This window comes from Natator depressus, chromosome 2 (assembly GCF_965152275.1).
Source record: "Natator depressus isolate rNatDep1 chromosome 2, rNatDep2.hap1, whole genome shotgun sequence".
NCBI lineage: Eukaryota > Metazoa > Chordata > Testudines > Cheloniidae > Natator > Natator depressus.
In genome coordinates this window covers 230,801,824-230,826,198 of record NC_134235.1, presented here as the reverse complement: position 1 = coordinate 230,826,198, position 24,375 = coordinate 230,801,824, and the positions used below count along the sequence as shown (strand labels likewise).

Below are 24,375 nucleotides of genomic sequence, written 5' to 3'. Positions count from 1 at the left end.
ATACTGTACCGCAGTAGTTCTTAACCTTTACCGCAGCCTGCACCCCTTTGGTTCCCAAAATATGTTCTCGCACCCCTTATCAAAAATCGTTGAAGTAGGTCAGCTCTTTAAACCTACATATATTTTTTGTTTGTATATTAATCGTTAAAAAAATGTATAATGTTAATAAATGCATAGGATTGATTAAACAAAGTACTTACGTGCCTGTGCTTAATTTGTGTTTTCGATGATTTACCTTCAAAAAAACTGGCATGTCCTGCCCTCCCAGAAAGGGCATCTCGCACCCCCAGGGGACGTGTGCACCCCAGGTTAAGAACCACTGCTGTACAGGCTCTAAACCCTCACCATCCACCCACCCTTCCTGGAAAAGTTAAAAAATAAAGAAGTCAGGCCTAGTCAAGAAGTGAACATTCAAATCAGCACAGTTCCCACTAAAGGTCAAAATACCAATGCCACAGGACTCGCTGTGAATCCTGCCCCTCCGTAAGATCTTGCTTCGGGAGGAACAAGGACAATTCACTGGGCGTTTGCAGATTACAGTTGCAGCAGCTGCCTACTGTGCATATCCATGATTGCAGTCCACTGAAAGAGACAACTGGTGTCCCGTTTCCTTGTAAGTGCCACAAAATGTCTGATGGGGAAAGGGAAGTTTTGCTCCCCTAGCTCCCCAAATTGCACTTCAGGAGCAGTGCCTGTAGCTAATTACATAAGTGTTTTCCTCAAAACGCCGCATGAGAGGCAATGACTATTTGGTGGTTTATATGAGAAACCTGAGGCACTGGAGGCAATTTTTTTTTTTTTAGTTTTTAACCTCAGGTCACACACACACTAATCAGTCAATACAGGCAGCACTTCTCAGTGCGGGTCAAGCCAACACCCTGACCTTGAGAAATGGACCTAAAACACAACCATAATTTAAAAAAAAACAAAAAACAAAAAACAAAAACCCAACCTATTTCATTTTGACTACAAAAAAACTGTATTTTCTTGCTAAACAAACCCAAATTATAGGTGGTAATGAAAACACTGGTTAATTAGCCTAGTTCTCCTAACGCAACCATAGGAAAACCTTTACAGGGTCTTCTTCCCCAACAACAAAACAAGTCCTCACCCCATAAAGACTTTAATTTAGCACGAGTAGTCTTGTTTCAGGGCATAGTAAGGAGGATCAAGGACCATGGGAAATGAAAATCCCCCATCCCTTTGCAGGGAAAGGAAAGCTGAGAGAAGCTTAATTCAGGCTGTGATTGCAGTGGGACTACTCGGGCTTAAAGTTTAGTATGTATGTTTGCAAGACCGGGACCTTTGCATTTGTGTCTAATCTATTAAACTACTTTAAAACAGGGTGTATAAAAATCAATGATTTAAAAAAAAAAATCAGACTTTATTTAAATCGGATTTTTTTTTTTGATAAAATGCTTTTTGAGGAAAACACCTGTCTAAAGATAGTTTTAATTAAGATACACTATAGCTCAAAGATATCTCAACATGGAATAGGGATTATAAATTCTAATTCTATAGTGTGAGATAATATATTCATGTAATGTTTAAGAAAAGTGCAACAAAAATTATTAAGGGTATAGAAGGCTTCCGTATGAGGAGAGATTAATAAGACTGGGACTTTTCAGCTTGGAAAAGAGGTGACTAAGGGTGGATATGATATAGGTCTATAAAATCACAAGTGGTATAGAGAAAGTAAATAAGGAAGTGTTATTTACTCCTTCTCATAATACAAGAACAAGGGGCCACCAAAATGAAATTAATAGATAGCAGGTTTAAAACAAACACAAGAAAGTATTTTTTCACACAAAGCACTCTCAACCTCTGCAACTCCTTGCCAGAGGGTGTTGTGAAGGCCAATACTATAACAGGGTTCAAAAGGGAGCTAGATAGATTCATGGAAGATAGGTCCATCAATGACTATTAGTCAGGATGGGCAGGAATGGTGTCCCTAGCCTCTGTTTGCCAGAAGCTGGGATTGGGTGACAGGACATGGATCACTTGATGATAACCTGTCCGTTCATTCCCTTTGGGGCACCTGCCATTCACCACTGTCAGAGGACAGGATACTGGGCTTGATGGACCTTTGGTCTGACCCAGGATGGCCATTCTTATGTTCTTATGTAAAAGTTTTGTAAACGAGTTCCAACAGTTCATGGATTGGGACCCAATGTTATGGGGTTCCAGGGTCTTCTGTATAGATTATTTAGGTTAATCTTTCTATCTACCTAATGGAACTCAGTGCTCAGTCTACAAGATAGCATTAGAGATGCTTAGTTTTGCAGTTCTCAAACTGTGGATTTGTGTCTCCAGAGATAACATGCTTGTTAACAGCAAAAAATGTTTTTAAATAAATACGATAGATAGATGAGAAACAACAGACCTCTGCAAATTGTCCCTCTGCAAATTTGTGTACACAGAGTCAATCCCTTACCTCTCTCTAAAAGTGCAAAGTTTCAAAAAGTTCAATGAATAGAAGATTGTTAGGGGCGGAATAGATCTGGAGAAGGAGAAGAAATCCGGAGATCAATGTGACAACGGATGGACAGGCAGTAGAAACAAAAGTGAAACTGTTTGAGTAGCATATTACAGAAGTCTTGAGGTCTTTCTGAGCGTAGCCTTCATTGATTTGAAATCTACCGTGCCATTCTCTCACTAGAAGGGAAAACCTATAATGGCAGCAGGCTGTAAAAGAGACCCAGTTTGGAAATATTTTAATGAAGTTCCTCCACCTGTGGGTAAGAAAGGCAGGCGTGCAAAATGCAAACAGAGCAACAAAGAAATGCAAGACCTGGTTGCCAGAATGAAACAACATCATGAGAAGTGTTCCTTCTCAGGAGGAAGCTGAGTTGAAGATGATGAAAGGAATATGTCTGAACATGCAGGATCTTCAGGTAACAACCAACAAGAATACACTTCTATGTAGAAATCCATAATTAAATTGAGTCTTCCTGACTAGTAATTTAAATCAATTTGATTTAAATCAAGTCCACCCTGCTTTAAAAACAATCAATCAGTCTAGTTTTATATTAATTGTAGATGTAAGAAATACATTCCACTTATTCTGAACACCAGAAAACATTACTTTTTACAGTTTTCTTCTGCATTTCCACCTCCTTACCTTGAACTCTGGTCTACCTCAATTTACACATTTAGTTAAAGAGATCAACAGTGTCTTGAGGTATGTCTGCACTTATGACTGCATGTAGAGTACAAGACACTGCACGCCCAGCTAGCACGGGTATAAATAGCACCGTAGCTGGTGAGGCACCACTAAAGTGACTAGAATGCAGACATACCTAGAGTGTGTGTTTGTATACACACACACACACACACACACCACCCCCCCATGTCAGTGTTTCCCAAACTTGGAAAGCCACTTGTTCTGGGGAAGCCGCTTGTTCTGGGGAAGCCCCTGGCTGGCCGGGCCAGTTTGTTTACCTGCCACGTCCGCAGGTTCGGCCGATCACAGCTCCCACTGGCTACGGTTCGCCGCTGCAGGCCAATGGGGGCTGCGGGAAACGGCGGCTGGTACGTCCCTCGGCCCACGCCGCTTCCCACAGCCCCCATTGTGGGTACAACAGAAGCTGTCACATGACTGACTGGCCAGCATTCTCCCAGAAAAGGTGAGGGCTTGAGATTACCATGTTCTATAAATGTGTTTCACAAACAGCATATTTCTGCTCATGTTCACATGTGTCTTTCACTGACTGCAAACTGCCCACCACCCTGATACACCAGCCCTCACATACCAACCCCCCCATCTGAACATCCTTGTTCTCTGTACCATATAACACATATTAAAATACTTCCTTCCCCTGCTGAATCCCATAGACATACCATCCATATGCCCTGCACTCCACATGTTCCTCCCTCCTTACCTTGCACCTCATGCCCCCAGCCTACTAGCCCAGTACCCCTTGCACCCCATCAGCCCCATACCTGGTGCTCCTTGCACGCCATACCGCACCCCACAGCCTTTAGCTCAGTGTCCCCCACACCCCCCCTGCCCCTTAACCCAGTGCCCCATGCCCCTTAACCCAGTGCCCCCCCACACCCTCCCATGCCCCTTAACCCAGTGCCCCCCGCTCCTTAACCCAGTGCCCCCCGCACCCCCCATGCCCCTTAACCCAGTGCCCCCCGCACCCCCCATGCCCCTTAACCCAGTGCCCCATGCCCCTTAACCCAGTGCCCCCCGCACCTCCCCCCGCCCCCTTAACCCAGTGCCCCCCGCACCCGTCGCCCTCTACACACTCCTTAGCCCGGCGCCCCGCGCCCCACCCCGCGGTTCCCATTCATTCCTGTGACCTCTAGTTGCCCGCAGCCCCGCTCGCTCACCTCGGCTCTCCCCGCAGCCCGCCCCGCGCAGGGCCCGCAGCCGAGTCGCGGCCCTGCGGCCTCCAGCAGGCTCCAGAGGGAGCCGAACGCGGGCGCCCGGGAGAAGCAGCAGCAGCGCCGCCACCACCACAAGGCCATGGCGTCTCCCAGCGCCGCCGCCGCCCGCTGCGCCTCCCGGCCCCGCCGCGACCCGGAAACGCTGCTCAGCCGCCCTTTCCCCCGCGGGCCAGGTCCGGGCAGGGCGCGGCGGGGGGGAGGGGCGGAGCCGCCTTCGGGGCGGGGTGGCGCCGTGGCGGGGATACTGCGCGTGCCAGCGGGGCGTGGGGAGGGTGAGGAGCAGGGGCAGCCAGGCCCCATCCACAGCCCTACGGGGAGCCGCCCCCCTCGCGCGGGCTGCGAGGCGCCCACCCCTGCGTCCTCGGCCCCTGTAGCCAAGCGGGTCCCCGGAAAAAGACACCGCCCAGCGCGGGAGAGCTGCCCCCCTCCCCGCCGCCCGGAGCGCGGCACAGACCAGGGAGACGCTCCCCGGCAGGGGCAGGCAGATGCCAAGTACTTCCGTGGCGTGACAGGGCGTAGCAGTGCCGCCAAAGCGGACGCCGGTTTTGGCCAGGCTGGTCCTGGGGCCGGGCTTGTGCCTGCTGCCGTCCCGTCTGTGGGGCGCGTTGCCCCCCGGGCTGTGACTGGGTCACACGCTCTCCGCTGGGGCCCTGTCTCCGCTGGTGCGTTGCCTGTTTTCTGAACTGAGCCTGTAGACTGTGCTGGGTCAGGCCGCTGAGCCCGGGGGGCTGGTCAGGCCGTCACGTTTTTAAAATGTTTTTTTTTTTTTTTTTTTTTTTGAAAACCTTCTCCAGACCAGGCCATTTCCCGCCACAACCAAGTCACCTGGAAACCATTTTTGAGCAGTTCTGGAAAACGGTTTCAGAACAATAGACAAATTGCCATTGTAGAATAGATGGGGCTGGAGAGATGAGGAGGGAGAGAAAGTGAGGGAAGAAAATATCTCTAGTTTATAAATTAAATATATTAGAAGGGACCACTGTAATCCTCTAGTCTGACCTTAATGAGCTTTTTCCCTGCCTGAAGGATCTTTCCTGCAGAAGAAGAGCTTTGGTCCCCATTACTACTGTTTTGACTCCTGGGTCTGTACTGACTGGCAATCTGTAAAGCAGAGTTCCAGTGTCAGCATGTCCGGGTGCCATGGAGTCACCCAGTTGCTCACCTGGGTGGTGCTGATCTGTCAGGCTGGATGCTGCCTCCTGGATTCCATAGGTGCAGCAGGGAGTTTCAGGGGAATTCCTGTCAGCAATAAATCAAACCTTGACCAAGGTTACTGTGAAAGAAAAAGAAAAACAAATAGTCTTAGTATGTGGAGCCTTTCTTCAGAAAGCCTCATAGGTACATTTTATATTGCACAGCTATTTTTGTTTGCTGGACTGTGATCTTTGTTAAAATGCTTATTAAATTTGCCTGCAGCTTTATTTGGAAAGAACTGGATTTGGTGGTTAGGGAGAGATAGCGTCAAGCTCATGTACTACTTTTAAAATTACAACCAACATTGGCCACAGCAAACTATTTAGTCTTTTTATCCTTGTGTTAGAGATCTGTAGCTGTGTTAAACAGTACCACTTATCCAGTAATGGGCCAGGGCTATCCCAGTTGTGTATTAATGCAAAATTGGTTGTGTCTACAGGATTGCATGCAATAATATATTGTAACATTGAACTGCAGGGGTAACCTACTCAGATACTAAAATTGTATGTGGTTATAAAAACACACAACAAAAGTGCACTCTTGGACAACCCAAAACAGATTTTTCAGTGGCGGTATTTGAATACCACTTCTAGCAACAAATTTCAAGAGTTATAAATATTTTATTAACAATCACTGTATATTTTTTGTGAAAATGTCTATTAGGAAATTTAACACAGGTACATTTAGCAAAGGATTGTTAAATTACTGTCGCAAAAATCCATGGAAAATGTAAGATTACTTTTAATACTAGGTTTCAGAGTAGCAGCCGTGTTAGTCTGTATTCGCAAAAAGAAAAGGAGTACTTGTGGCACCTTAGAGACTAACCAATTTATTTGAGCATAAGCTTTCGTGAGGTACAGCTCACTTCATCGGATGCATGAAGTGAGCTGTGGCTCATGAAAGCTTATGCTCAAATAAATTGGTTAGTCTCTAAGGTGCCACAAGTACTCCTTTTCTTTTTAATACTAGTTTGCTGTCATAAAACATGCTATTTTTGCACTCCTGTCTCTAGCCAGGATGGGAAGTAGCCCTAAGGGAATATTTGGAGTGGACAGGCTATGCTGCAGCAAGAGCCACAAAGACTGTGGGCCCTGCTAAGGCTGCTTTGCACTACACAAAGCAGACTTAAAGTTGGCTAACTGGCTACCTGGGGATCACTCTTGCGCAGGGGAGTCTCCAGATCAGTATTCTGGCTGTATGTCACCTATGCTTATGGCTGCAGTTGTGTTGCTTCCTTGCATAGGGGACTTTGATTGTGGGGGAAAGAGGGTGTGGCTGCTCTTGGGGAATTCCTGGCAGTTGAAATCGCCTTTTAGGAATGTCTACACAGCAAAGAAAAACCCGTGGCTGGCCCATACTGGCCCACTCAAGCTCGCGGGGCTCAGGCAATGGGGTTGTTTACTGCTGTATAGCTTTGCAGGCTCATGCTTGAGCCTAAGATCTAGGACCCTGCAGGGTGGAAGGGTCCCAGAGGTTGGGCTGCAGCCCAATCCCAGGAGTGTACACAGCAATGCAGAAGCCATGCAGCCAAAGCCCCACGAGCCCAAGTCAGCTGGCAAGGGCCAGCAACGGATTTTTCTTTGCTGTGTAGACATACCCTTAGTGGCCATTATGACTGTGTGCAATTTGTAGCAGCCCTGAGGCTGTTCTAAACTGCATGGGAGGTGGGGGGGAATTGACCACCAGTTGACCCTAGATTTGTTTTGGAGGGCATAAGTAGTATAAACTACTTAAATCTGCTTTACACTGTAGACAGATGAGGATCCAGCCTTTACTGTCTAAAACATGGATACATTTTTGTCTCCTGTGTTTTCTATTTTTATTTTGCCTTTAGGGAAAATAATATATCTATAATAATGTGGTTAATTCATAACATTTTTTTAAAAGGTTCATTGGATTTTTTACAGATACGCTGCCTGTTGATACTATTCCAGAAAACTCAATTCGTAAAGTACGAGACTGCATTTTTTCTGTAGTCTACCCTACTCCTTTTATATCCAGAGTTCTTCTTGTAGCAGTTTCAAAGGTTAGATTTATTTATTTCTTAGAATATAGTGTTCCTGTTTTATTAATATGTATCTTTAAAATTAATAGAAAATTTTGAACACAAAATATACTATGGGTTTCAGAGTAGCAGCCGTGTTAGTCTGTATTCGCAAAAAGAAAAGGAGTACTTGTGGCACCTTAGAGACTAACCAATTTATTTGAGCATAAGCTTTGTATATCATGCACCTTCATTTTAGTGGTGTCTCTTGTTAACTCAAAGAATAGCGTGAACAAAATCTCCCTGCCATCAGAACTTTGGTAACGTTTAAATAATTTCTGTTTTTTCAGGATGTTCTGGAAGGCATTTTGGACCTTGATGTATCTGTCAAACAAACAGACGATTTTCTCCAGCTTGTCAGTGGTGGGAAAGTGGTTTTAGGGTCTGTTCCTCTGGCCCATAGGTATGGAGGCCATCAGGTAACAATAATACCTGTTCTTCACATGATAATATGCATTTATGTGCTGGCATTTACCATCTGAATTATGTCTTGAGAATCTGTAAAAAAAACTCAGTGCTCATTGAGGGCTAGATTGTAATTTTACATTCTGTCTTGTGTAAGGGGCAACGGGCAGAAAAGGGAGGGAATTGTTAATCTTGGTTACAGTTTCCTCCTGTGAGTAAACCCATTAACTTCAGTAGATCTTCATCAGTAAGCAAACAGTAAGCATGTACAGGATTATGTTGAAACATGTTTGGGGGATCAATCCCTTAATAATTACTTGAGCAACTATAGCATTATTTGTATCATATAGGTCATGTTAAGATGTTTGTTAATGATGTCCTAACATGTAAATGATAGCAAGAAGAAAATGACTTAATTTTTAAAATTTCTGTTCTTGTTAGTTTGGTAGTTGGGCAGGTCAGCTGGGTGATGGAAGAGCCCACTTGATTGGTGTGTACACAAACAGGTACAGCATGCTTTATTTTAAAATGATCATATAGCATTTTATGTAATATTTGGTTGAGATGTGGATATCCCAGTATGTATCATAAATACTAGTGTTGTTTATGTAGGTATGGTGAAAGATGGGAATTACAGTTGAAAGGTTCAGGAAAGACTCCATATTCAAGGTACAGTACAGTTAATTCACACGGACAGAAGTTTGATGTTTTCTCTACATATTTGAAAACAGAAGACAAAATATTCCCAATCCATTTGTTCTCTGTAGAAATGGTGATGGAAGAGCTGTGCTTCGCTCCTCTGTGCGAGAATTTTTGTGCAGTGAGGCCATGCACTACCTTGGAATTCCTACAAGCAGAGCAGCTAGGTATTACCCATCTTTTCTCTTTTGCAACATTCGTGTTTATGGAAACTATGAAGTTGAGTTTTGGGATTAGGCTTTTTTGGCTTGAGCTGTGAATCAGTGAAGTGGAGTAGCTAATCTCTTAGAGATTTTTTCTAAATGCAGAGTTACAGCTAGTGCCAAAATATAACCCTCCATTTTTTGAGATTGGTAAAACTTCTTAATGATGCTAGGTTTGAGAATTTTCATTACGAATTAATTCACTTTTGTCTCTGAAGTGATTTGCAAATATATTTTTGTTGATGGTACTGTTTGCTATAACTTTTCTCTGTTTTGGAGTGAACAGCTGTGAATGGATGCAAGGGAAGGTGAGAGACGGTTGTGTTTTAAAGGGACACGGTCAACTTGAAATCTACTCAGCTCCCAAAAATGAGTTAAAATTAATTTAAGAAACAACACCTGCCACTAACTTCCCCTTCCATTGTCTGGTATTACAATCACAATTTCTATTTTAAATGTTTTGGTTTTTTTTAAACTCTCACCTGTTGCTATATGGAAGACCTGCACAAGGAGCAGCGTGAACTAACTGACTCAGATCCTGATCCTATAAGTAATATGCTCATACTTTATGTATATGAGTAGTCAGTGGGACTACTCATGCATAAAATAAGCACCTGTGTAAGTCTTTGCAGGATCAGAGCCTAAATCACTACACATGAAAAAAGATGAAAATGACAATCTGCAAGTATTATCATATACACAAAGTAAACAAATGGCAAAAATAGAGAGAACTGTTTTGTCTTTCATAACTTTCAATTGCAATAACCTTAGGGTGTTTCTTTTAACATAGATAGAAAAACTATTTTAAGCTAGAAATATGCATTTTAGATTGATGGTGCCCCTTTCAGGTGATCTGTTACTTTTCTTAATTATTACAGGATTTTTAAAACTTATGTTGAATATAATTCACTGCACAAAATCTGAGATAAAAGCAACAACCAAGTACACTTTTCATTAGTGTCCTCCAGGATAAAAAAAACCCCACAAGTGGTCATATTAAAAAAAAAAATTAAAAATCAAATCTGCTTGAGATATAGAAACTTTAATAAGCACATTTATCTATTTTCTTTCTTAGAATTCTGTAAATCAAAAACTTTCAAGATGTCTGGTTAAAATTGCGACATTTATTTTGTGTTCCACGTGAGTTGGTCATGTCTGGGGGCTCATGTGTTTGAGTCCACGGAAAGTAAACATTCTGCTGCAAATGCATTGTACTCAGCTGTCACAATGCAAACTCTTGTGGTTTCTATGGTTGCAGAGTGCCTGCAAATCTCTCTAGCATTAGTTTTAACACAGGTTTCAGAGTAGCAGCCCTGTTAGTCTGTATCCACAAAAAGAACAGGAGTACTTGTGACACCTTAGAGACTAACAAATTTATTTGAGCATAAGCTTTCGTGGGCTACAGCCCACTTCATCCGATGCATAGAATGGAACATATAGTAAGAAGATATATAGAGAGAGAGAGAGAGAACATGAAAAAGTGGAGTAAGAGGCTAATTAATTAAGATGAGCTATTATCAGCAGGAGAAAAAAACTTCTGTAGTGATGATCAAGATGGCCCATTTAGACAGTTGACAAGAAGGTGTGAGGATACTTAACATGGGGAAATAGATTCAATATGTGTAATGACCCAGCCACTACCAGTCTCTGTTCAAGCCCAAGTTCATGGTATCTAGTTTGCATATTAATTCAAGCTCAGCAATTTCTCGTTGGAGTCTGTTTTTGAAGTTTTTCTGTTGCAAAATTGCCACCTTTAAATCTGTTACTGAGTGTTACTAAATGGCCCACCTTGGTCATCACTACAAAAAGTTTTTTCCTCTCCTGCTGGTAATAGCTCACCTTACCTGATCACTCTCATTACAGTGTGTACGGTAACACCCATTGTTTCATGTTCTCTGTGTATATAAAATCTCCCTGCTGTATATTCTACTGCATGCATCTGATGAAGTGAGCTGTAGCTCACAAAAGCTTATGCTCAAATAAATTTGTTGGTCTCTAAGGTGCCACAAGTACGCCTGTTAGTTTTAACACATTTGCTCTGCTGGAGTGCAATGTTTGTAAATAACGTGTTGAAAGATCTGTTCACTCATTTCAAAAAAAGGTCCCAAAGTGTCAGTAATTGATGCAAAACCACAAATCTGTGTGGACATCAGTGTGAGAGCTTATGGCAAGGTTATGTCCTTCCTGTACTGTTGTCTTGACAAATTGTTCACTTCAGAGATACTATCAAACATTATTCCTTAACTGTGTGCTAATTCTGCCGTGTACAAAATATTCCTTAGCCCACTATACTTGGCAAGTTGGTAAAGTGTCACTGTATAAGGCTGTTCTGTTGACTCTTTCCACCAGACCTGTTTTATAAAGTTTTCACTGAAGAAACCCAGTTGATACCCATATTCTTCCCAATGGGGAACTGTTGTGTCTCAACAATTTTAATCCATTTACAAAGTTCTTGCTGAGTCTTGGCAGAAATGTGGGAAAGGGCCATATAACTCAGCCAAGAAGAGCATCCTACAGGTGGGTTCATGCCATTAACTTCATGTGCTGTGTTCCCAACTGGAAGTTGCAGCCTACATCTGCAGCGGTGCCAGATGAAGAAAATATCTTCATCTGGCACCACTGCAGTCACAGACTGGGGCTTCTAATTGGGAAAACAACATATGAAGTTAGTGGGGTGAACCCATCTGTAAGGTGATCTTTATTTTTAATAAGGATTCAGGGTGAAATTCATCTTACCTATATACAGCCTGGATATTCAGAATGTAGGGCAGCGCGTATAAGAGGCCAGAGGAGGCTAAGCCTCCGCAAAAAAGGCTGGCCATGCAGGGGGAAATGACACGGATGTGGTGCGAGTCACCCCTCCGTAGGCGTGCCTGCCCACTGCTATCTGTGAAGCTCCTTAGAAAGGGGCGAGGCTGTGCTCCGCTCATCCCCACTCTACCTCTTTCCCTGAGGCCCCTCCCTCGCTCCGCCTCTTCTCACACCCACTCTGCCTCTTCCCCCAAGGCCTCCCCTGTTCGCTGCTCAATCCTGTCACTCCCTGCCCCCCATCTCTCACCTAAGGCAGGAAAAAGTAATGGGGCCATGGCCCCGCCGTTCTGGGAAGGAGGCAAGCGGAGAGAAGCGAGCAGCTGATGGGCCTGGCCTTGGGGGAGGAGGCAGAGAGGAGCAGGCCTGGGCGGGGACCTCTGGGTAGAGGGCAGAGAGGAGCAAAGTGCAGGCTCTGGGCTGGGGGTGGGGGTGCACGTTCTGGGAGGGAGTTTGGGTGTAGGCTCTGGGTTGGGGAAAGGGGTGGAGGTGCAGGAGGTGCAGGCTCTGGGCTGGAGTTTGGGTGCAGGCTCTGGGCTGGGGAGGTGGGAATGCAGGAGGGGTGAGGGGTGCAGGCTCCAGGCTGGGGTCGGGGGGTGCAGGAGGAGGGGTTGAAGGGTGCAGGCTCCAGGCTGGGGTTGGGGGGTGCAGGAGGAGGGGTTGAGGGGTGCAGGCTCTGGGACAGAGTTTGGGTACAGGCTCAGGGGTGGGGATGCAGGCTCTGGGAGGGAGTTTGGGGGTAGGAGGGGGTGTGTGGGAAAGGGGTGGGGGTGCAGGCTCTGGGAGGGGGTGGGGGGTTGCGGTGCTTACCTGGGGCTCCTGGCCAGGGGGCCTCCGCGCTGCTATTCCTAGGCACTGCCCCTGCAGCTTTCTATTGGCCGCAGGGCGCTTGGCGCAGGAGCAGCGGGTGTAGACACAGACCCACCCTGCCCAGGGGCTGCAGGGAGGGGCCATCAGCCATGTGGAATGAGCAGGCAGGAAGCCCTCAGCTCCGCTGCACTGACAGTGGTGGGTGGGTGGAGGCCCCGGTCCATTGTAAATCGCCCAGGGGTGGAAGTTGGGGCTGAGGGAGAGACCCGGTCTCAAACATTGCTGGAGTCGGGCCCTGGGCCAGGAATATTCCTGGTGTCCAGGCACCATGGACCCATATAACTCGCCAACTATGATTGTTGTTTATTTTACAACAGTATCAGTCAATAATCAAAGTCCCAATCATGCTGGGTGCTGTACGGCACAAATTAAAAAAGACAGTCCTTGCCCCAGAGCTGACAATTTAAGATTATGACAAGATGGCACAGATGAAAGAAACAGACAAAGGATGGGTTGTGGGGTTGGAGGATAAGGTAAAGGTGAAACAAACACATTTTGCTAATAAGCTGTAACCTCATCTTGTCACCTGCCTATCTTCTTTGTAAAGACTCAATCATACCAGCACACCAATTATTCATCTTTTCTTTCTTCTTTAAAATGAAATAGAATTGTAAAATGTGACTTGCATTTGGGTATAAAATATTTTTGCTCAGACATCTTTCATGGCTTTTTCTCTTCTCTTACAGCTTAGTTGTAAGTAATGATGATGTATGGAGAGACCAGTTTTACAATGGAAGTGTTAAGAAAGAAAGAGGTAATCAGTGCATTTAAAATATTCTCCAGTGATTTTTGACATTGTGTAGTTGGAAAGTGCACTATATTTTTGAATGAAAATATGCACCAAATCATCTCATTTCCAGAGAGTCCTTATTTAGATACTATACTTCCTCCTGAGGAAATCATTCCCCAAATGTTTCTTAATTTAAAATTCCTGTAGTCAAGGCTGCTGTAGGTGTGACATACCTGATGTGTGTGTCTCTTCTCTTTCAAAATTTGATCACAACCGCCACAACAAAAGAGGTAAAGGGTGAATTTTGATGGAGTTCCCCTCCATCAGTTTCCTCTTTTTGGGAACCTGAAATATGGTAATCCTAGTCTTAACTTAATTATTGCTACAAATTATTGTTCTCTAACTGAGGTAGGGAGAGGGCAGAAAAGATGTTAAAGGGAGAAGCTGAAATTGCTTATGATTTTTATGCCAAATGAAAGTGGATGTGTTGGAGGAAAAGGGTGAGGGGGCAGGGCAGGGCAGGAATGGAAGGAGAAGCAAGAGGGTTGTCTTCCCCTGGAAAAGGTTTCGAAGAGGTATGCAACTTGCAATATATTAATGGAAAAATCTGGAACATAGCAATGCCCAAAGAAGACTTTTCTCTTTTCCCCCTTTGTTCTTTTAGTATGTTTGTCTTTTTTCTCTGCTTTAAGTTAGTTCATTAGGGCCCTCCATAACAGTCCTGCTACATTCCTCTTTTTGAATTAGCTTGTGTGACCAGTGGTGCTATTTCTAACTGGATGGCTTTTCTTGAACCTTTAATATGTGTGTGTCTAGACTTAAATTTTCAAAAGTGAATAGGTACCCAAAACCACTAATCGCTTTTGAAATTTAGGCCCTTCACTCCCTCTGTTTCATTTCTTTTGCCTCTTCCATTTTCCTCTTCATTGTTTCTTACTCGTTTTTCCCTTTTTCTTCTTGGAATTAAATGCACAATTTTCCATATCATATAAGCGCCTGTTCCTTTTTAAATGGGTTTATATGTGTCAGTCATTTTCAAGCAAATTAAACAGTGTTAAAATATTTGTATGGGAATTTAATGATGTACACACACTCGTATTTGGTTTTTAGTTTTATTTATATATATATAAAATGCATGTGTATCAGCAAGCTATTTAAATTTAACGTATATGTTTATGTTTAAGGTGCAGTAGTCCTACGTGTTGCCAAATCATGGTTTCGTATAGGTTCCTTGGAAATTTTAGCTCATTCTGGGGAACTGGACTTGCAAAGGTTAGAATGAAAAATTCATAGTAATTATATTAATTCTAATATAAATAAAACCTATTCAAACATGTATGTCCAGTAGTAATGTGGGAAGATCACTTATTGGACTGATTCACCTGATTTTGCTATTTACTTATAAGGAAAGAAATACTATTTAATAAAGATTCAAATGCCAGATATTCATGGTAAGGGCTGCATTTAGTTGTTTGGACTTGACCTTGCAAAAACATTTGCACGGGCTTAAATTTACACACGAGTAGTCCCATTAACTAAGCAATTGTATACATTTTTGTAGGATGGGGGCTTCAGTTTGTAAAAGTTTTCATAGGGGCCTGTGTGTGCTACTGTTATATAAATATGAAATATAACAATAACAGAAGTATGTTCTGCAATATGTATTTTCCAGAAGTATGCAGGATTAAAAAGGGAATAATGTATGTGGGTAACAAACTATTGCAGAACTATTATAGGCTTTTTAACAATACTATAGTTTTCTGATCATTAAAATATGTTGTCCCTTAAGCAGTTTTGTTGCTCAGTTTGAGAGAGCTGTTTTGTGATTTTTATTCAAGTAAGATTCCTTGGAATTTCCTCCTTTGAATCTATAGACTGCTTGCTAATCACTTACAGTAGGAACTCAGGCAGGTAGTGTTCAGAGAAGAAATAACAGTTACTTAACATAGTAAGCGGTTCTTCAAGATGATTGCCTGCCTGGATCCATGCTGCCTGCCCTCTGTCCCCTTTATTTTGAAATTTTACAGCAGATTTTTGATTTGCAGAAGGAACTGAATTATGGTTGAGGCTGTGCTACATAGGATTTTAGTTTATATGTGTGCAGCCCCAGTCAGTAGTTTCTGAGAACATTCCAAGCTAAGGCACCTAGGACCCGCATGTCACTTGCTGTCAGGACCCATATAGGCAGTTCTCGAAGAAAGTATTATACTGTAGTAAATAGCTGTTTTTTATAAGGGTTTAGAATTCAGTCATTAAAATGTTCTGTGTGGAGAATCTTGGCTCAGAACTTTGCCAGATAGTGATTTTTTCTTATAACCAAACCAGTTTGTCAGAAAATGTTGTTATATGGGCATGTAAACAAATACTGTGCTCTAATCAGAGAATGTAATACTTGGAGTTGTTTTAACATAATGTGACTGCTTCTAATCCTGTTCTGTGTGTGAAATATTAAGTTTTATTGCTAACAGATTCTGTTAGGGTCTTATCCATTGCAGTTAATGAGTGTTTCTTTATTGACTTCATTGGGATTTGATCAGCCCTTTAATGTGGAGAATAAGAATGATTAGTCATCTGTTTGGCACATTAGTCCTAAAAATACTGGTTTTGGTTAAAGAACTCTTTGGTTCTTTTTTTCAGGACACTGCTAGACTTTGTCATACAAGAACATTTTCCATCTGTAAACATGAACGATTCAAATAGATATTTGGTGAGTATAGGAGAGACTTTCACTTTGCATGCATATTATCAACAAAACATCATTTGTATTAACAACATAAAAAAATTTAAAATATTGCAAATATCATTGAAGTGCGCTTGCAATTTTTATTCAAACAGATGTTTGTAAATATTCTTCTTCAATATTCTTCTTCAATATTCTCATAGTTTTCCCTTCAACTTCAAGTATGAAGATTGTCTTTTCCTGCCCTGTTACTTTACACAAACATATTTATTATGGTAATATCACATTCTCCATTAATGTTTGTTCTCCTTATGCCCTTCATATCCTAACCATAGACTAGTGATGGAGTGCAGGATCATGCTCTACCCTAAATACATGCAATATACTTGATCATTACTACACTTTTGTTTTATTATTATTGCTATTGCAGCTGAATATGTGTATTGTCACACACCTCTGGGTGTTCTTGGATAAGATCATCATGCAGCTAACTCACTGAGAGTGTGTGCCCAAATATTAAAAAGAAACCGAGTATAACGTGCCAACTGTTATTTTTAAATAAATTATATATTTGATAACATAGTGTTTATCTGTATTTATTAATTAAAGGGTTTGAAGTGAAAAATGTTTTTGATTTCAGGACTTTTTCTCTAAAGTGGTATTGGAGACTGCAAATCTTATTGCATTGTGGATGTCAGTGGGCTTTGCTCATGGTAAGTGATGATAGCTCAGTTAAATTATTGGTGTGGTAATTGTAAAATGTTAAGGTCTGTTGAAAGTCCCTTTACCCGTAATAAACTCAAAGCCTTTTGGTTTTGGTATTTGTTTTGTTTAAATTTCCCTAGAATGTATCCGTGTTTGTTTTAAAAAAAAAAAAAAAAAAAGAGTTAAAAACGGTGCAAAAAATAATTTCACAGTTTTTTGGGTAATTATCAGGGTTAATATTGGGGAGATAGGAGGACAGAAAATAGCAACAAGTAGAGAAAAGTAAGAGTATTGAAAGTTAAAATAGTTTAGTGCTGTGGTTTATTTCATGAACTGTATATTAACAGTACATGGGTATATGCACGTGTGTGTGTGTGTGTGTGTGTTTCTTCCAGTACATTACCTTACTTTAACAGCCCCACACTTACACTTAGATTAATTTTTTATTAACATAAACACATCTATCTAATACAGTGTATTGGATTTTCTTAAGATAATTAGTATTTTCATGTGTTTGAAGGGTTCAAAATTCAGGTGAAAATTGGTAAAAACCAAAAAAAATAGCTTTTGTAAAACCTGGGGATTTTTTTGGTAGAGATTAGCAAAAACCAAAAATGAAGATCCTTACATATACTCAATAATGGCTTTTGCTTTGTCATGTTTAATTCTCCTCCTTTTTGTCCTTTATTTCAAACTTTTTGGCATTTTTGCCTACAATAATACCCCTGTTGTTGATTAGCACTTCTGCAAGTTTTCTCTGACAGATTCAAGAGAGATTCTGATTTTCAAAGTGCAGACAGATTAGGAAGAGGCAAAAGACTGGTATAGTACATGGGCTTCTCAAAAAATTCTTTAAGAAGGGTTGCTGGTTAGTGGCAAAGAACACAGTTTTATCAATATTACTTATTTAGGTCAATCTACTGGATTTTTTTTTAAAGTGAACCCTTTAGATGATTACAATACAGTGGTTGTTTTTGAAAGACAGTTACACTGACATACCACTAGTGCATGTAATAGTGTTTTGTAATATATGCAGAGGCCACATGTTGGTGTCATATAATGGGCATGAGTTTGGGATGCCTTCATTAGATCCTATCTTATATAGTCAGATAGTGCAGTGGTGCGGCAATATCAGTACCTAAATTCACTGAGATATGAATTTGTTTATTTGTAAAACCACTGTACTATCAATATGCTATGAAATTTTGTTTCAGAATTATACCCCATAAATAGAATCAGCATTATACTGCTAATATACTGCACACACAACTCACAAGGAAAGGAAAATAATTTATCAAATGTGCAAGAGGTAGTCATAATTCCTCAATGTCGCCACTGAAAGTAAAAGGAGACAGTGCCATCTAGGCATAGAAACAAGATGAGATATCACAGACACATCAGATGTTTTCAGTTTTGATATATAAAATGCCTGCAAAGTTGGGAACAAGGGACTGAACTTAAAATCCAGACTCTCATCTGCTGGGCCCAACTTTAGTTATTGTAATTTAAATCCACTGTAATCTAGGCTTTTCAGCAACTTTTCTGCTTTTGATAAATCAGCAGTGTGTAGAGTAAACAACTTTATTGTTTTAATAGTTGTATTTTTGTTGTTGATTAATTCTAGGTGTGTGCAATACAGATAACTTCAGTTTGTTATCCATAACAATAGATTATGGTCCATTTGGTTTTATGGAGTCCTATGATCCAAGTGAGTATAGCACATGTATTTGAATATACCTTTTTTGTTGGACATGAAATTCCTTCTTATTGTGGTGTTATATAGTTTTTGTTTGCTCAGAATGTTCTTAACATTATTAGCACATGGATCCTGCATGTGTGTACTATTGCATGTACATTGGTCAAAAAATAAGTTTTGTGCATCTAGTTGCATTTTAGATGAGAGAGCAGTTTTACTGTGTGTTACACAAGTTCTATTTTAAACTGTACACTAAAAAAGTTGCAGATAATATATATTACTACTAAACCCATTTCCATAAAGAATCTCTCATACTGACATTCATCAGATTCCCAAATGCTACAGCAGAAATCCAGAAAACTCCGTAAAAATTGAATACAGCTAAAAGTAGCCAAAAGCAAAATCTATATATGAATTTCTATATGTCATCTTTTATCATTTTGACTTTACTGTCACAACTGTTAATACAGGGGGTAAAAGTCAAATCTGCCCAGTTATGACACTCCACTGTAAATCTTTACTTGAAAGCAAGAATTACATTACTCTCTCCATCTGTAATAAATAGACATAGGTCCAGAAGATGGTCTTCAGATGTACATTTCATTTAGGCTGGGGTTTGGAAGTCAAATGGTGACTGGGGGTCAGGCTCAATGGTGTTGAAATCTCACTGTCCATTTTCATAAGATTACAGGCTCAAATGATGAAAATCTCGTGAAATCTGATCTTGTACACCTTAGGCATATCTCAGCTGGAACCTTAAAAGAGGCTCTTCTAGTTTGAGTTCTTTCCCTGAAGCCAAACCAGAGGAGTGGATGTAGATCTGCGGATTCAGATTTGAACATGTACCTCAGCTCCCAAAATTCACAGTTGTGTAGGTGGTCTGGGGAGAAGAGTGGGTTGCATTTGAAGTAGTGTTTTGGGCCCACCTCTAATAACAATGAATCAAACAAAGTAGAATTCCTATTTGACACCAACTCTGAGATGCTGTTCATAGTCACAGTCCTTGTTTCCTTCTGAGTGCTAGGGCTGATCCCCATTAGTATTGCTTCTGGTAGTAGCTTCCTCAGAGAGTGCAAAGGAGGATCCAGGACGACAGCCTTTTCCCCCCATAGACACCGAACAGCAGAGCTGGCCCTGTTCTGGACAAGAAGTGCATGCTGCATCCTTTCTGAGGTTGATGCTGTGGCTACGTTTACCCTTTGCTCCTGGATGCATTATGCCTTTCATGAAGGGTATGCGTTTGCCTATTCGCCACTCCTTAAAGTGGACTTTCTTATACTGGAACATTTTAGCCCTAAATATTTCAGAAGCAAATATATAATTATATATAATTTGAAATAATATTTATGTTCAGATAATTAGGGTCACTACGCTACTTAAAAACATATGCATCTCATTTACTGAGATTACATCATAAAAATATTTTGTTGTTTGGAAATCCAGAATCCCTAGGCATCGAATCATATGATATTTAATAGTAGCATTATTTATATTAAAGAATACTGAAAAACATTATTCTGAGTGTAAAAAAGAATTGGCTGTTTAAATATCTGAATTTATTCTGTGTCTTGAAGTAGGAAAACAACACTTGTGACCATCTGGGAACTTGTGCTCTAAGAATGTATTCCTTACTCTGGCAAATGTTAGATCCTGGGCTAATCCAGTGTAAATAAATATTCTTGTGTTTGGAGTACTCTGAGTTAATATTTAGTGCTTGCAAGACTTCTGTTAGTTTGCTGTGTAAATATGAAAAATTAACCTCTTTAAAATATTAAAGTTTCGTTGTTTATTCTAATTAATCTGTTGAAATGTAATGCTTTGTTTCAAACAGATTTTGTTCCAAACACATCTGATGATGAAAGGAGGTATAAAATAGGAAACCAAGCCAATGTTGGGATGTTTAATCTGAACAAGCTGTTACAAGCTCTAAAACCTGTATTGGATCGCAGACAAAAGCATCTGTAAGTTAGCCTTAAAAATATCTTCACACTTAAAAGAACTAGAGAGAGATGCTATAATGGCCATATGTGTAGGAGAAAAGGGGGCTCTTTTTTTAGGAAGTTTGATTTCTAAACAGAAAGTATTTTCTGGATATGTTATGGGCCAAACAAGACTGTTTTTAAAACAAATAGAAAAAATATCAAAATGGGGTAAGAGGGAAGTTTTTCGTAAATAGGTACAAGCCAGAGGAAGGTTTCACACTTGAATGTGAAGCTGAATTGTGTCTTTGGTATTACTATTGGTCAATGGGATTTGATATTTCCTTACTTTTATAGTGCTTTCCAGATTCTGGAGGGATACTCTGAGCATTATTATAGCCGGTATGTACTTCCATAATTCAGATTTTAAAGAAGCATATACTATAGAATATGTTTTCGGAACAATGTCTTCGCCTTCATAACTTCTGTTACTACTTTCAGTTTTACAGAACTATTCAGAGCAAAATTGGGTCTCCTTGGGGAGAGTGAGGATGATAACTATTTGATTGCTTTTCTCCTAAAAGTGAGTTTATTATTGGCCATTCTTTTGGGGATATTTGAACTGATGTCTAATATTTTAAAAACACTGATAGAAATGTATTTAATTTCATTAGCTCATGGAAGATACAAAGGCTGATTTTACAATGGCATTTCGGCAGCTTAGTGAGATTACTCAAGACCAGCTAAAAGAGCTCCATGTTCCTCAGGTATTAATATATTATATTTTAGAAACATTTTATTGGCCTTTGAGCTCACCAAGGCAAGTCTGGAATGAATAAGTGACTAATTAAGGGTACATAGTGAAAACTGCATACATCAGGTATGTCTTCTGAGCACCTTCAGCCACATTAGATGAAAGGATTGCTAAGAGAATGCTATCTCCTAACATGTTTTACTGCTTTTTAAGTGTATATGTTTAAACAGCAGAAATATTAATAGGAAAAAAACACTTTTGTTAGCATAGAGATAGCTAAAAGCGGTTCTTCATAAAGCATATATGGTATCTTCAAAGTTTACGTTCTACAGCCTTTACAGACAAGGACCCTGCTGCATCTGCAAACTTTGTTTCTTCTTCGAGCAGTGTCCACTTCAGGTGAGCTCACACCCTTGCACCTTTAATCAGATTTTTGGTAGTAGTGCCCATTTGGTCCGTGTATGTGACCTACGCTTCCTTGGGCCCCGATTAAAGGCTATATAGGGCTGCCTGGGTGAACCAGCCCAGTTCCTTCTCAACCTCCTGGGCCTAACACAGAGCATTAGTGGTCTAACTTTTGAAGTTTCTGAGCCTGGTTACCCTTCTTTAGTTTATTGTTTTTTCTTTAGTTATTTTATTTACTTTTTATTTAGGGGGACTTTCTCTTGATCCCTTTTCCCCTTTGGGGAGGGGAAACTTCCCATGTTAAATTGCTTTGCCTGGGGGTATGTCAGACTTTCCAGGCTTCAAGCAGTTTATCTCTTACTGGGGGGCCATTCCATTCAGTGACTGGCATTCCCGTTGTCTCTGTTGCTTTGGAGTGTCTCATATCCCACGTAAGTGCTCCATCTGCTCAACTTTTAAGGGCAGGGCAAAAAAACGCTGAGAGATAAAACTGAGATTCTTAAGGATGGAGCATTCCCTCCAACTGGCCTCAGATCCAGGTCAGGAGACCCCCCTCGATGTCAGTCACTTAATTAACAGAGTGCTCCGTCAACTTTGACATTCACCTGCGTTTACCTGAGGTAGATCCACAGACAAGACCCACAAAAACTAAAGTCTTTCTCCACAGAAAGAGTCCACTTCAAAAAGACCTCAGTCCCTGCAGAGCAAGACTGCTGCGGAGACCTGGTGTCCCACCTTGGGTATGACTGAGGCTCCAGATGCTCTCGGAATCGATCCTGTGCCTCGGGCGCCAGGTTCAGCAGAAGAAAAGCATGCTTCATCGAAGCATTCCACGCCTCAGAGAACAGTACCCGCAACTTCTTTGGTAAAGTCTACATCTAAGTTGGCCACTAAGATGGCGTCAGTACCGGGAAGACACTATGCCTCTTATCCACTCTCAGCAGTCCCCAAGGCATCTTCATCAGTACCATCTATTTCAACCAGAGTGGGCTTGCCAGAACAGCATATACTCTCAGTACCAATAATGGAATGATGCCCCACTCTTCAAACCAACCCGATATCATAGGGGTTCAGATTCTCAAGGGATCTATTTGTTTCAGAGAAGCTGGAGTCTCTCTTCTTGGTCGGTACCAGGAGGTTATCCGTACCAAGAAAAGCACAGTCACTGAGATGGGACCTTTCCACAGTACTGCTTGACTTGCCAACATCTTCACAGAGTACTGGTGGTCCCCTTCTTGAAGAGGAGGAATTTTCCTCCAATTTGAATATTTTGATCCAGGGATTTCCATCCTGACACTTCTGACAAGAGCGGGGAGTTGCATCAAAGACCAGCCCGTGTATCCCAGACCTTGTTCAAGCACAAGTGGTTGCCACCCCTGTCAAGGCTGATTCCGCGCTCTGGCACTTCGAGTGCAGAAGGTGGGGGCTCGCAAGGACTCTAACAATTAATACTTGCCACTCCAGGCTTGTATTAAACTCCCAAGGTTACAGCTTTTCTCTGACCTTGGATTGGTAGATGCTGCCACCACCCAAGTGCAGAACCGCTTTGAGAGACCAGGAAGGCTCACTTGGGAATTCCTTCCTGTGGGATACCCTCAAGCCCTTTCACACGCCCCTCTGGGGAAGAGCTGAGTGGGGGGGGGGGGGGAAGGAAATTAGCTGTTGCCACTAGCTAATTAAATAATATGCACAAACCTTTTAAGACACACAAATCCAATTCTGTTTTTAAAAAAGGTAAATTGTATTTTAAAAAAAAAGGAAGGAAAATACATGTGGGAACTCAGCTGTTGCTAGATTTTAAAAGAGCAATTACAAGGATTAAGCACCAAGAATAGTTTTCTTGAGGTCCAGCTTAAATGTTACAAGCAAAACAAAAGCACTGGGGTTAGCACAGAGGAATCCACAAGCCATAAAGAAACAAAGGGATAAACCTAATCTTGTCTTCCTAGACATTTTCTGATCTACTTACATATCTGGGGTTTCAAATGAGTAGTTTCTAGGTATGATACTGATGACTTGTCATACCTGGTCCCAAGCTTTTTACAGCATCGCTGCTCCGTCCCCCTCTTCCCGGAAGAACAACCACTGACAGACAGAGGGGAAATTTTTTTCTCAAGTTTAAAAAGTTCTAGCCTTACCATTGGCTCTTTTGGTCAGGTGCCCACTCACTTTCTTTTACCTATGTATAGCAGTGAGACTTTTTAACAGTTTACAGGTAAAGCAAGTAGAGAACAGCTACTAAGAGGGATTTTATAGCAAGCTGGCTGGCTGGGTGTCCATAAAAGGGAGCTATTCCCCCTCCCCTTCATTTATCACAACCCCCTTTTGGTCCTTCTCAGTGGCCTACTGGGATCCATCAGCAGTTTTACCATACCCCTAGTCTCTCTTTCAGAAAATACAGGGGAGAAGTTCCTGTACTCCAACTTCTCCTCCTCTCTTACCTCACGCACCTTTGAGGGGCAGGAGGTCAGGGCAGATAGAGGTCACTCCCCAAACAAACATTTCTTCATCTTCCCCAGATGAAGCTGTTATACCTCCCTCACTGACTGTGGCTGCCCTGCCACCGAAATGCTGAAATGCCACCGAGGAGCCGGAGCACGTGCAGGCCCCCACCGCCAATGAGCTGGAGCACCGCCGGGTGAGTAAAAATTTAAAAAGGCACGACTTGTGCTCAGAGGGGGAGCGGCCGCTACACTACTGGGCTCAGTTGGATCCTGCCAAATCCGTCTGGGAGTCCCCTGCGATGATTCTGCTGAAGTGCAAATGAACCGATAAGAAAATGTTACATCCCAGCTAAGGACTCTGAATTTCTGTTCACCAGTCCAACACCGAAGTTCTTGGTTGTGCAGGCACTAAATGAGCACGGCA

The 24,375-nt window shown here is 41.8% G+C and overlaps 2 protein-coding genes across 4 annotated transcripts in view; one reads left to right on the top strand and one right to left on the bottom strand.

Annotated features, from left to right (window-relative positions):
• PDSS1 (decaprenyl diphosphate synthase subunit 1) overlaps nucleotides 1-4,697 on the bottom strand; it is a 40,100-nt gene extending 35,403 nt beyond the window's left edge. The window contains exon 1 of one of the 3 annotated variants that reach the window (XM_074946122.1): nucleotides 4,339-4,697. In XM_074946122.1, the coding sequence (XP_074802223.1) occupies nucleotides 4,339-4,695 (357 nt within the window). In that variant the 5' untranslated portion in view covers nucleotides 4,696-4,697. Of the gene's footprint in view, nucleotides 1-3,441; nucleotides 3,458-4,338 lie in introns of those variants that run through there. The other 2 variants (XM_074946123.1, XM_074946124.1) reach the window with 2 other exon arrangements.
• Nucleotides 4,698-5,075: 378 nt separating this feature from the next.
• Nucleotides 5,076-24,375, top strand: part of LOC141983226 (protein nucleotidyltransferase YdiU-like) — a 41,211-nt gene continuing 21,911 nt past the window's right edge. The window contains exons 1-15 of the mRNA XM_074946113.1: nucleotides 5,076-5,733; nucleotides 7,497-7,615; nucleotides 7,924-8,052; nucleotides 8,480-8,544; nucleotides 8,651-8,707; nucleotides 8,806-8,904; nucleotides 13,305-13,372; nucleotides 14,533-14,620; nucleotides 15,986-16,055; nucleotides 16,669-16,741; nucleotides 18,358-18,441; nucleotides 20,261-20,390; nucleotides 20,706-20,750; nucleotides 20,850-20,931; nucleotides 21,023-21,115. Coding sequence (XP_074802214.1) covers nucleotides 5,523-5,733; nucleotides 7,497-7,615; nucleotides 7,924-8,052; nucleotides 8,480-8,544; nucleotides 8,651-8,707; nucleotides 8,806-8,904; nucleotides 13,305-13,372; nucleotides 14,533-14,620; nucleotides 15,986-16,055; nucleotides 16,669-16,741; nucleotides 18,358-18,441; nucleotides 20,261-20,390; nucleotides 20,706-20,750; nucleotides 20,850-20,931; nucleotides 21,023-21,115 — 1,413 coding nt within the window. The 5' untranslated portion in view covers nucleotides 5,076-5,522. The remainder of the gene's footprint in view (nucleotides 5,734-7,496; nucleotides 7,616-7,923; nucleotides 8,053-8,479; nucleotides 8,545-8,650; nucleotides 8,708-8,805; nucleotides 8,905-13,304; nucleotides 13,373-14,532; nucleotides 14,621-15,985; nucleotides 16,056-16,668; nucleotides 16,742-18,357; nucleotides 18,442-20,260; nucleotides 20,391-20,705; nucleotides 20,751-20,849; nucleotides 20,932-21,022; nucleotides 21,116-24,375) is intronic.